Source organism: Haliotis asinina, chromosome 5, assembly GCF_037392515.1.
Source record: "Haliotis asinina isolate JCU_RB_2024 chromosome 5, JCU_Hal_asi_v2, whole genome shotgun sequence".
Taxonomy (NCBI): Eukaryota; Metazoa; Mollusca; class Gastropoda; order Lepetellida; family Haliotidae; genus Haliotis; species Haliotis asinina.
Window position 1 is genome coordinate 7166028 of NC_090284.1, and position 13421 is coordinate 7179448.

At 38.2% G+C, this 13421-nt stretch overlaps 1 protein-coding gene across 1 annotated transcript in view; it reads right to left on the reverse strand.

Annotated features, from left to right (window-relative positions):
- The window catches only part of LOC137283656 (dynein axonemal heavy chain 3-like), a 61410-nt gene that overhangs the window by 17431 nt on the left and 30558 nt on the right, over positions 1-13421 (reverse strand). Inside the window, exons 38-47 of the mRNA XM_067815266.1 lie at positions 13098-13255; positions 12723-12803; positions 11574-11757; positions 10817-11002; positions 7677-7903; positions 6079-6282; positions 3575-3702; positions 2167-2291; positions 1003-1188; positions 381-548 (exon numbers count right to left, since the gene is read on the reverse strand). Coding sequence (XP_067671367.1) covers positions 381-548; positions 1003-1188; positions 2167-2291; positions 3575-3702; positions 6079-6282; positions 7677-7903; positions 10817-11002; positions 11574-11757; positions 12723-12803; positions 13098-13255 — 1647 coding nt within the window. The remainder of the gene's footprint in view (positions 1-380; positions 549-1002; positions 1189-2166; positions 2292-3574; positions 3703-6078; positions 6283-7676; positions 7904-10816; positions 11003-11573; positions 11758-12722; positions 12804-13097; positions 13256-13421) is intronic.

Below are 13421 nucleotides of genomic sequence, written 5' to 3' on the forward strand. Positions count from 1 at the left end.
AACTCCCATCATACACCTACAGCTGCACAAATGATGGCTGGCTAATTCAGACCTGGGGATGTCATAAAACTGTGCCAGTCAACACTCATTAAACAGGTAATATTCCTTGCCTTGATAATACCATAATTGTAATGCGCATTTTGTAGCCATGCAGTGCACAACTTGATATGCTGATTTGTAACAAGAATGATCACTGCAATGTTTCTATGTCAAAATGCAGATGTGATCTAGGAAAAATGACATGGAACAATTTGTTTGGGATCAACTGTCCTTCTGAAGGGGAAGATCAATGTTATTTTTAATAACAGTGGAACAAAGTCAGTATCACAGGGAAGGTGTGATATAAGTCTTGCTAAACATATATGACTTTGGCATCTCACCTGGAACCAGTCAATTGTGCAGCAGTTGATGAGAGAGGGGAACATCCTCAGTCTGTTCCTGAATGCATCACCAATAGGACTCATGGCCAGTACAATATGGAGGTTGGTCTTTACTCTCTCTATGAAGAAGTTGTACATTGAGAGTGGAGTTGCCTCGATTTTCTTACCCTGGAAAACAGTAGGAATGCTTTTTAAAAGTAAAAGTAAAAGTTAAATGCTTTTTCATAGTGAGCAGAAGATATTTTTGGACATACCTCAAACAAGTATATTAGTATAGAATGACAGGAAGTATTGTCTGACATTGTTCAGTCTCCTGAAACAAATGATGCCATGCTGACATGCTGAGATGTACAACAGTCTTCATGGCCTCAATGTCAAGGCCAGTTCTTCAGCATGACAAGAAATGCTGAGATGTACAACAGTCTTCATGGCCTCAATGTCAAGGCCAGTTCTTCAGCATGACAAGAAAACACCTTCACTACTTGACTATATGCTGTTTCAAATCTTGCATGTCAATGAAGTAACAATTTCAGACAGATCAATATATCACAAAATCTAAATTACATTGACATTACTTTACTACCCTGATGAGGATGACTTGAAACTTTACTCCAAAACTGACCTCATTCCTGGCAACCACCTGCATCTTCTCAATGATGTCTGCTTTCTCGTCAGCAGGGAAGATGTTGGGGACATCGCCTGTGTTGAGGATCATACTGATATCCTCCATGAACGACTCATCCTTGATCTGGTTGTCCGAGAACAGGAACACAGTGGGCTTTCCTTCTGAACCTGTCTTCACCAGCAACTGACAACACCAACAAGGGCTGCTCAGTCTACATCACTGACATGGGGCAACTCTTATTTCCTCAATGTTTAACATATATCAATCACAGTGCACTAACTGTCATGTCTTACATACATTTGCGGCACTAACCTAGAGTTCTGAGTGTACAGAATTAGGTTCCTAGAGCATGCCACAAACCTATGATTCTGGGTTTGACTCCTGGTTTGCCCCAATGATCCAGGTTTGTAAGCACCCTTCCCTGGCTTCTAGGTTTGACCAAAGTGGTACGCACTCTCATTGCTTCAACATTATCGCCCACATGCTGTGATATAACTGGAATACTCTTACACATAGTATCAAATCCATCTCCATGGATGAACTTATTCATTACTTTGTGGTAGTTACTTTTTTTTATCTCGAATAACATTAAATGATGCATGATTCATGAAAATTACCAATGTTTTCAGAATGGAAATTGATGGAAGGGAGATAATGCTAAATCTGCTTTTCTTGTGTTGTCCGCAAGATCTAGCGATGGTTACGAAAACATTTGACTCTCTTTCTAATAAATACAGTTTGACAATACGTTCAAATGTAGTTCCTGTGAATATTAAGAAGGGGAATTACATCCCTGTTATTTTACTAAGACAATACCTATGGGAAAATAGCAAGATGCAAGATTCGAATTACTTGATTCACACTGGTTGGCTGAAGTGTACGATCTGATAAACATGTTTCAAACAGTTCAAAATTAACATTGAGGTGAGATAAATACGTTGTTCACTGGTCCCTTGGAGACCATGGGCTGAGGTACCCTCAATGTTTGTTTATGTTCCCCTCACCCTTCAGGATACCTCAACGTTTGGTCCCCTCGTGACCAGTGAACAACATATAATACTCTCTGGAGTTTAGCAGCATTCCAGCTTTTCAATAATAATAAATAAACAACTGCAAAACATCTCATTAACATATAATATGGTAGGCCTGCATAATGTTTACCTTTTTTAGGTCTTCCCTCCACTCAACTGTAGTATAGTTTTTGGTAATCTCTATTTGGAACAAGTCGAAGTCAGCCATGAACGTAGCCAGCTTGCAAGCACTCTGCCTTCCTGAACCACCAATACCTGAAACAAGTCATTCAGTGAGACAGCAGCAGCTACTATGAATATAAAGGAAAAACCAAGCTTTATGGATAGTTAACTTCTTTATTACAATGAGTGTGACATTTCGGCGTAGGTCCTAAAACCATTATCAAGCAACTGATGATGATAATGGTGTTTGCTACCTGGGTTACTATGTATGCCAAAACATCACACTCATTGCAATGAAGAGGTTGACTGTACATAAAACTTGGTTTTCCTTCATCTTTACAACTTCTAAAATGCCTCTCGAAGAACTTACATGTTTCTACTTGCAGTAATACCATTACACTGGTCAGAATGCTTAATGCTTTTTGTTTAAGGCCACACTCAGCTTTTTTCTTGTTATAGGTTAGCAGTTTGTAAATAATCAATCTGGTCCAGCCAATCCTGTGATTAACATCATGAGCATTGATCTACACATCTGTTGACATGTCTCAACCAGTAAGTCACCTCTTATGGCAAGTGTGGGTTACTGAGTGCTGGTTCCCACCCAGATGTTCACAGGGGTGGTCTACATATTTTCATGTCACTTATAAAGGGATAAAGGGGAGAGCCGAAATGATAACTATACTATAACACAGATTTCAATCATTAATCATGATTTCCTTACTAATAATGTCTTGTATCTGCACATACAGCATACATACTTGGAAGGTATATAGAACTTGAAATCCCTGCTGGAAACGAGCCAGCAAAAGCCAGTGAAGTATTGGGATATTTTCATTTGTTTTCAATGCCAGAGTAGTAGAGTGCAAGAAGTTTTCAGAAGTGAGACTCTGATACCAATGTGGTGAAAACATATAGGCAAACTGAACATTCCATTCTATGTACTGAAGCATGTATGTCTTATGTGTCCTGATATGAATCGGGGTAACTTTTGAAAGTTGGAAGAAATACTTTATCAACCTTATTACTGATTTGCATCGCTATCATTTTGCTCTCTGCCGTAATATGAACATTACTCTTTAACATACATGTGTAGAATAAGGTACAGTGGAGGAACAGTCAAGATGAGCAGCACATGTTAAGTTCTCACACTTGTAAAACATAACAATACACAAGGCTTTTGTATTTCATCGCCTGGCAACCATTTTGTGTTGCAGATAAAGATGCAACAATTCATTTATGATTTACATATTGGATAATGCCAGTAAATCCTTGAATAATGGCTGACTCTTATAACCTTGGCTGGAGAGATGTAGTACCTTCTATGGCTTTGTTCACTCAAGTTTTACGCAAACAAATACACAAACACAGATATTTACCAACAAGCAGCGCATGTCCGTTGTCCTGCAGCAGCACGCGACTGACACGTGAGATGTGCTCAATAGCAAACTTAAACATAACAAGGTGCATGGGTGCTTTGCTCATTGTGTTGAACTCCTCCAGATAGCTGCAGACGAAAGAGAGGAGAGAACAGTTTAGACAAGTATACATGCAGACCAGAACATTCATATCGAGAAATTGCAGCTAGAAATTTGAAAATGTCAGGAAAATGCATCAGAGAGTAATAAGAAACATAATTGAAAGGTCAGTCTCAGCCAGCTGTAGAGTAGTATTCATTCCTGTGCCACTGATGAATGGTTGACAACATAATTAAAGAAGGAAGTACTTTGGTCAGGGTGAAAGATATATTCATATATGTTATTTCTTACAATGGCAACATTGTATACAAATGTCCCTGCTTTACCTAAATGTGCATAAAGAGAATTATAAAGATAATCAGTATAAAAAACAGATCATTACATGTGTATAGAATAACTAAGAATTCAGAAGCTATAATAACAGCATGAAAGTCTTTTCACTGAAATTCTGCAATACACTGCATGAATCCACTGAAGTATAGAACATAAGTATAGCATATTCATTGGACAGAGTGCCAGTGGATTTCAATATTATAAAAAATCAGCAAAGGTTTATGACAAACAGTCAATATGAGTTGCATGCATAATGATTTCATTTTGATAGAAAATGCATGTTTGATTTAATGATAAATAACAAGGAGTTGAAAGTGTTCAAACTGCATGCTGACATGCTCCTTTGTGACATGCTCCTGCTACCCATCCTGTTTAGACATTCCAACACCCACTGACATCCAATAATGTCTATAATAGTAAAGATAAGAGTGTGTACAGATATAAGAATACTGTGAAATATAAACATCTACCACCAGACTGTGTATGGCCTAGGACCAGATTCACACAACAAACATCAACAATCATTTAAACCTATACACTTTGGTTTTGGAGGCTAAATGTGCAATACTGATTTGAAAAAAAATTGTCCTGGATTGACAGTGAGTGAGTGCGTTAATAGTAGCGTGTACATTGTTCCCAAGTGGGTAACTGGACCCGGGTCAACCTGCTTTAACCACTCTGCTACCCAATAGTGCCTGTTCAGGACTGAAGTTGCTGCAAGTTGTATGCAATGACAAAATACTGTCATAGCTAATAGAGCCACAGATGTAGTTTGTATGAAACCACAGGCATGTTCAGAACTGTGAGTGCCCACACAATTGCCTGCCGCAAGCGCTCACATGGGTCTTGAACGGATGCAAGGCACTTGGTTACATTAAATCATTCGTGTCCAACTCATGTTATTCCAGGATAAGTCTAATAGCTTTTCATCTTCTTCTTGGAGTTTTTGGAAAGGGACGAGTGGTGTTTAATGACATTAAACATGTATAAGACAAAATGGTTTGGATATAAACTTCTCTATTGTTTACACAATGTTTCTTGGCTATTCCTTGTCCCTTCATCAGGTGGATGCTAACTAATGATGAAGATTTGAATTTTTTGTTCATTAAACATGGTCGCCATCTTTGTTCACTTGGTGAGGGAGCTGTGAGGATGGTTTACGAGAGTTTGCGGGTGATCGTCTGTACACAGATGTACAGGATCGAATGCTCATAAGGGTTTGCTGATGCTTGCAATTCTGAACACGCCTCAGGATCCCAAAAATCTACTACCATATATTTATAACAATCTGAGATCAATTAGTCCCATGAAACTATCCACATACATCTACATTTCTCAATATTGACTCCATTTAACCTCCAAAAGATTCAATAAAAAAGTACTTGAATGATGTACGATGAAGCAAGATGCAAGTATTTGAACTATTTGAAAAAAGTTGTACAAGCCAGCATAACATGAGTGAGATCATTGAGTGCTACCCAGTGACCTGACACAGTGACATGACACAGCGACCTGTCACTGTGACCTGAGCGACCCATGTCAGGAGGTCACTGACTGTGAGTGAGGAGAAATATTACTTACTACGCCACCATCTCTTGGTAATGACTAATGTATAAGTAATGATCTTATGTTAGTCATTTAAGAGGCAAACTTATTAGAAAACAATATCTAACTACCTGGAATGACAATATGGAATGTTAAATGAAAATGAATGTTCTCAGGTAAATGCTTTATAGAGTAGAGGGGAAAATCCTTGGTCTTTGTTTGAAAATGGATGTGTCAAAGCATTAGAAAATTATTCTTATTGTCATAAGGAAGAAAAACAGCTTAAAACGTGTTAACAATAGGATTTGATCCACAAATGATACGAAATAATAATGGATTAATTGTGGTTAATAACAACACAAACTATTAAAGACTTTATAGATTTAACTTTTCATTCTTTCAATGTTACTAATTGAAAGAACATATAATTTAATATTCATTAGCCAATTCTGTCTTGACTATTAATGAAGCATAAAAATGCCTTAATGTTGGTAGAAAGCTTGGTTAATTGTAAATGGATGACTTACTGTTCCATTACACTGGTCAGTTCCTTCAGGTCAGTGACCTCATCGTAAACCTTCTGGTCTGCGTTCATGTAGTCCCCGAAGAACAAACTGCGGACATTATCATCAACAACGTTGCCACTCTTAGACAAGTGACCCAGTATTTTATCAATGTTCATCTTAAAGTGGGTCTGTGACATCTCTTTCACAATGTTGAAGAACGTGGTCCTGAAATAGAACATACATACATTATCAAGGTTGGACAAAATATTCAGCTATGACGGAGTTAAGCTGTTCAGTAGATTGCACTGAACAATTTTAATTTCGCAGGAAAAACTAACTTTAGTTCAAGTCCCAAATGTGTAAACTGGTGCTCATAATATCAATCACTGGATTACATAGTCCAATTTTTTATTGTTTGAATGCAGCCACTGTATATCCAAAATACTGCTGAGTGTGGTATTAAACAACAAGCAATTGTGACACCCATACTAGACGATCCAGAAACATGTTAATTACTTTGTACACTGTAAACGTCAGTAATCATTTTTGTCTTTTCATGCAAGGTTCAATTTCAAAAGTGAGGACTGTTTTATTGAAGAAGGCAGTATTTGACAACCATGTTTATACTGTATTAAATCAAACCACCACACTAACTGATAATGATATCAACCACATTCTTCGTGGTAAATAACTCATGTCATATGATTTTATTAAGGAACCTTTCAAACTAAAAATATATGTTTTTTTCGAGGGTACTACACACCACTTTTTACATGATCATTTCAACTTTTTTAAGCATGCCATCGAGAGAATGGCTTTCGATGGGAAAGGCATAGGCTGTTCCTGTTCTGTTAGGTTCACTTGTGTATAAGGACATACATCACTGGATTCACATGATAACAAGTGCCACAAAATGTGAAAGAGAGTGCCCTTCTTATTTTAACCCAAAGTCCTGTAAGTTTCAGATGTCTGTTTGACTCACTGAAAATTCACAGGACCCACAGAATAAAGTTAAGCAAGCATTTCAGATTTAACATTTCTTATAACTGGCATTGAAATTATTAACATTATATGATAACAAACATAAGATTTCTAAACAGCAAACAAGTATCACATGCCACAAATAACAACTTCACGCAAAGTCATTGTGAAATATTCAGTCAGACACTGGGGCTGGTGGGTTGGCGATTTCTATCTGACCACAGTCGAATCTGCCAGATTTGTCAGAGGGCGAGATGCTATTTGAGAACACTGTCATAAAACATGACACATGAGATATATATATGACCATTAGGTATATAGGTGGAAGTAACACTACTCTGGACAGCATTTCAGTAATACCAACATTACATGGAAGCAGGCTGGATATGGGAGGTAAGCTTAAATTCATGCAGTCAAGACATTTGTCACCAATTTGGTGCTGACTATCCTTGAATTCTAAACAGGGTGAATATGGCCATCAAACCCACCGAATTTAGAATGTCTCAAACACATTAATACCAGACACAACACGGCTGGAGCCAGGTAATCCAGCTGACTGTTACGATCAATCAGTCTTTATTTTCTCTGTTTTTTTTCTGGATTTCAGGATTATTGCAATTATCATGCTTGTTATTTACCTGTCTGTATCATCAATGAGACGATCGTAGAAGACCCTATAGACTTCATGCACCCACAACCTCATCAGCTTCTCTGGTTCTGTCATGTGAGTTGGGGGTACAAGCAGAACGCCACGGATAACTCGGGAGAAGTCTCGCAGGTTGAACACGTAGTGACTCTTGGTGGGAGTTGGGAGGAAGCTCTGAATGGCCTCTTTATACACACCCATTGTAGCTGATACCAGCAGCTGCAACAGGACAACATACTTGATAACTATCAAGAATGCCACAGAGTTGCTCTCTGGGGATTGTCCAACTGTCAAACTTCTATGGACAATACTTGTAGCAGTTTCATAATAGAGATGTTTAGTTGTGCAGTTAGAAACAAATAATACTGTATTTGTTATTAAAACATTCCTTTAGGCTGCTATTAAGGCAGGCACCTTCTGCATTTACCACGCCCATGTGTACTTAGTGAGATAAAGACACTAAAGACATTATACCTAAAAAAATTACACAAAAAAATAATCCCAACTATCTTCCAAACGTTATTTTGTCAAATAAGTAAATACTACTTCATCAGCAAAGAATCAAATACAGTTACAATTTTCTTACAGCTTTTGAATATTAAATATATGTTTTATACGATGAGTTTTAGAAATTCTTCCCAGAAACATTTTACCAGTTTTCAAACACTTTTTATATGACATGATAGTGGACAAATTATGTCCTTTAACACCAACTGACAACAAGGGAGCTCTTAACATTTCAACACACAAAATGTTTAAACCAACATAAACAGCAAAAACATGCAAACATAATCTGGTATCCAAATGAAATCCTGTGCTTTACAGCGAGTCTGATCCAGACAGGCCCAGTGAGGCACACACATCATAGTGTTACACACCACAAAGGCATGAGACACGATTATCAATTTCTAAAATCATATACCACCTTTTGTCAAAGTTGGAAACGGTTGAAATCAATCACAGTAATATTACAGCAACATCCGACAACATTTTGCTGGACAACTCAACCACTCATAACCCACTTCCCCCAAACCAGAACAGTGGATTATGGGGTTCTTGAGAATAAATTTTGCATTACCCTCACCAACACTCTAGACAAATGCCATTCTATCACCCTAGACAGATAATCAGTAACTTATGCTGGCTCAGAATACCACTATGACATTTAAATAATTTTTTTCAGCATTTCAGTCTTACAAGGGAGAAAGATGGGACAAAACAAAAACTACAGACGAAGTTAACTAGGAACTTGGAAACTGTGGCCAGGGCCCCATTACTCAAAGCTATCCTAGCACTATATTATTATATGTCAGGTAAGAGCACCTTACTGCTACTTTAGCACAGGGTTGCAATCATCTAATCACGTTGTACAATGGCACCCTCATAATTGGTGGAAAGGGGACATAACTCTGTGCAGCTGAGGTACCTCAGACCACTGAGGCACATATGTCCCATTCAACGTCTCCATGACAATGTGCCCAAGTGACCAAGGCTGTTCATCATCACATTGTGTACAGAATTAGGGGCATCATTTTCTTTCAGCTTAGATAAAAAACAGTAATCCTACTGTCAATACCTTGTCCTGAAGAAATCATACATCACAACCCAAAAGAAACATTTTTTTCACAAACTGGTTGACACAACTTCAACAGAACAAAGAACATTATAATACTAACTCCGAATCAAGTTTGCCATGTTAGTGAGTAGTGGTTGTGTTAGTGAGGAGTTAGTGGTGTTAGTCACGCACACAGTGAGAGTACTTACAGCCGAGTCCTGTATGACATTAAGTGATAGTGAGTAGTGAGAAGATAGTGGTTACAGAGACATCACAATGTTACCTTGTAGAAATAACTTGATATATAACAGATGTAGACAAATATATACAAGTGGCAATTCTACAGTTGAGAGGGAGATGCAGTCGGGTACATCTGAATGCCTCTCGTGAAGGTCATGCATGGAAACCTCATTTGTAATAAACCATGGCTATCTGTTCAAGAAAACTTCTTAGGTCATAAGGGATATTCACAGGCCAAACAAAGTCTGACTGATTATTTCTTAGTTTAAGTTCGTCATTCCAAATTCTGAGCAACAATTATGCCACAGAATTAAATGATATATAGATGCTATATAGATGCTGACTCCTAACAGCTGCATCTCCCTTCAAGAGCATCATGTGACCACGTTTTATTTATATTCTGTGAGTAGACAGTGACTGACTTCATGTATAGCAGAGAAGAACAGTAGCTGATCACATATTACATGTGAGTGGATACACAATACACATAATGACATGAGAGATGCATGTGTTGGTGGTATTTGCTAAACACATCTCAAACATGCTGACATTTGGGACAATTTGTTACATTGTAAGATGAGAATGCTCTATGTGAAGCCTGAGATGAAATATCAAAAAGCTGTAAAACAGAAAATAACACTTTTCACCCATTCTTATGTCTTCTAACACATCAAATCTCAGTAGTACGAATCTGAGTAAACAAATACTAAAAAGAAGATTTCTTTTAAAGCTAGCAACACTACTAGCTTTCATAGCAGTACAACATTTGTAAGCCTACGATAAACCATAGAGTTATTATGATATGCACATGTCTTAAATTGACATTGTCGAGACAGCATGAAATGTGAGGTATGAGGTTCACGCCTAGGGTTACCAGTAGGAGTCATCTCACAAGGCAAAAACAAGTTTTTGTTTTCAACTTCTTAAAATATTTTATTGAAAAATATCGTGAAAACTGTTGTAGGAATTTAAAATGGACATTTTAATGCTTATAAGTCCCCCAAGGTGGATCTCTTTTTAAAAAGAGCATAGAGTTATGATAGGTTGTAGCATTGTTAATGCTTTGTGGACCAGCACCCAGGTATTGCTGTGACAGACTGCAAGGTTGCTGATGAGGTGTGAAGCAACACTTTCTTCAGCCAATACTGTCTCCAGACATAACAAGCAAGACATATCTGTACAGGCAAGGGGAGCAGTCTTAGCAGACAAGGCCATAATGTAATAACACCACAAGCAGCAAACAGAATCCCTCAAAGCCTTAAGTCATTAACACTAGCACCTAGGCCATGAGAATGGGTGAGAGTGGTATGGCATTAGTAATAGTGGAAGATCCCTACCTTGCCGTTCCTGGGAAAGGACTGTTCAAAGCCTTTGGAGAAATGCCAATCTGTGATTGTCGTGAAGATCCTGTTCATAGTGTTGTCATCAAACTCCTCGATGGAGATGATGTTGAGATGGCGAGAGAATCGTCCAGTGATGTCATTTCTTCCTCCACCAGGTGGGCCCATGGCCGTCACGAACAGCTTCAGGTAGAACCATGAATTCAGTTAACTAAGTCACATCAAATTACAATAGACTACACGAGGGTACTGTTAGATCTCATAGAGCAATGGCCCAGTAAACTACAGCAGGGGTATCTGAAGAATGAACTTTACATGTTGTGACCATGCTTGCAATCAATCCTGAGTCTTAGGAGTGAATGACTTTACCTCTCAGCTTCCCATATGCTCCTGTCTAAGAATGGACATATGAAACATTTTGGCTGTTGTCCATACTGTATAGAGAGAGTGCCCCAGGTCTCCATTTCTCCTGTGCTTGATATACTAGTCAATAACCTCAATTCTCAGATCCTGTTAATACGTGTGGCCATAAGCACTGTTTAATAAGAATTGTCTTATATATTCACATTGGCACATACAAAATTATTTCAGTTTATTTAGGTTTCTTTTAACACATTTCTTGCTTCTCATTTGCAAAATGAAAAAATTTAACTGCTTTCAATATGTTCTATTTTCCGACCTTTTGGTGTTTTTTTAGACTGCGGGTTCGTAAGACTATCATGTAAATGAACAAATAAGTTCTGTGGTTACTTACAACATCAACAAGGTAGACTTTGGATGTGTCCTTCTTGTCATACCAGTGACCGTGGTCAATCCACTGTCGGAGCAGCTCAATGGGAGGCTGGGCACCATACTTCTCCTTGGCAGGCATGTTGAGGTCATCAACAAACACAACTGACTTCTTCCCCATTGGGGGACCATACACACCCTTCCTCCGCCTGGGAACATTTCATAAAAAAACATTCATTATTTCTTCAGTCCAATATCATATGTAGGAAATGCTCAGCTTAACAACTTTCATTAAAACAAAATCAAGAAATGCATGAGAAAAACTACAACTCTGTAACAAGTTCTAACACAATTCTATGATGGTTTCAGAGAAAATCTGTCCCCATTGTGGACACCATGCACTATGTCAAGAAATGCATGACAAGGGCCATAACTCTGAAACAAATTGTAAGAGGCCACATCTTTGTCCATTAAAGATGGGGGTTTCAAGAAGAAATCAAGCAATGACACCCTGAGTCAGTCCCATGTGACAAACACTCCACAATTTTGACAAAATTAATGATTCAAACAACCATATGTATTTAGGTCCCACAGCACACAGTATAATATTACTTGAATCTATTTGTCAGTTTTACAGTTTTCTAGATCCAGCTACACCATGCATCAATTAGGGTTGGGATGGGTAACCTGGATACCTGGAACGGGCGGATATTGAAACGGAACCCAGGTACCCATCTCCATGCCGGGACCTGTTATGATCATGTGACTAACAGATTAAACAATGTATATATAATATTCTTTCTTGATTAAAAGGTTGTATTGTCTTTGAAGATTCAGACATTATTTACTATCTCCTGTTTGATATATTACATAATTAAGAAATTGAAAAAGAAAAGAAATTAGCCCCTGAGCTACATTACCATTTCTTACATGACATTAATTTGATGTGAAGAATTATCTGGTATCCATGGAGGGTAGTGTAATAGAGAGCAGAGTGCGGCTGCCTGGGTAGAAAATTTGGACCGATGCCAGCAGTGTGAATTATATGGTATAATACCATGCATCACTAATTCCCAACACATTGACAGAACACAAGGCTGTAGGTGTTCCTTCTTGTATATATGACAGAAGCAAAGTGCCCCAACTCTGTGACCAAAAGCCTTTGTGGACTCACCTGTCCAGTTTAGACATGACGATGTCTTGGGTCTGGTTTGCAGATGTGCGGGCGGAGAAGTTGATGCAGTTGGGGATGTAGCTGATGATCAAACAATAGATTAGTGTAGCACTGAGGAATAGGTTACACTTGATATGTTGAAAATATGCTGACATGGATATTGTATATGTAGGTTTTCACAATTCAACTTGGAACTTTGCAATATTGAAGGATACCTGTCCTACATAATCAAATACCAATAGAATACAGACAGAAATTTAAAATTATCAATAGAAGGTGTATTAAGGTGTATTGTACACTACTGATCACCTATAATTGTGTACTGAGCTAAGATGATATGTTTCAAACCCTTTCTGGCCCCAACATGTCACTTACACATCCTTGGGCAAACTGAGGAGATAACTGTTGGTGATGGCAGACTTGCCCGTTCCTGTGGGGCCCACAAACAGGGTGGGGATTTCATGGGATAGATATGTCTTCAGGAAGAATGTCTGCCGTGCTGTCTCCATTGTCTGGATAATCAGGTCTGACACCTGCACATATGCAAAACTCATAGTTCACAAACATGGCAACATTTACAATCAGGGGAAGGATGAGTCTTATGACTCAAACTGCTTCTTGTCTCCGTTAAATTATATGTTCTCCAATAACAGATAATTTAGAGGCAGATTAGTCAATGTACAGCTGACTACATACTTT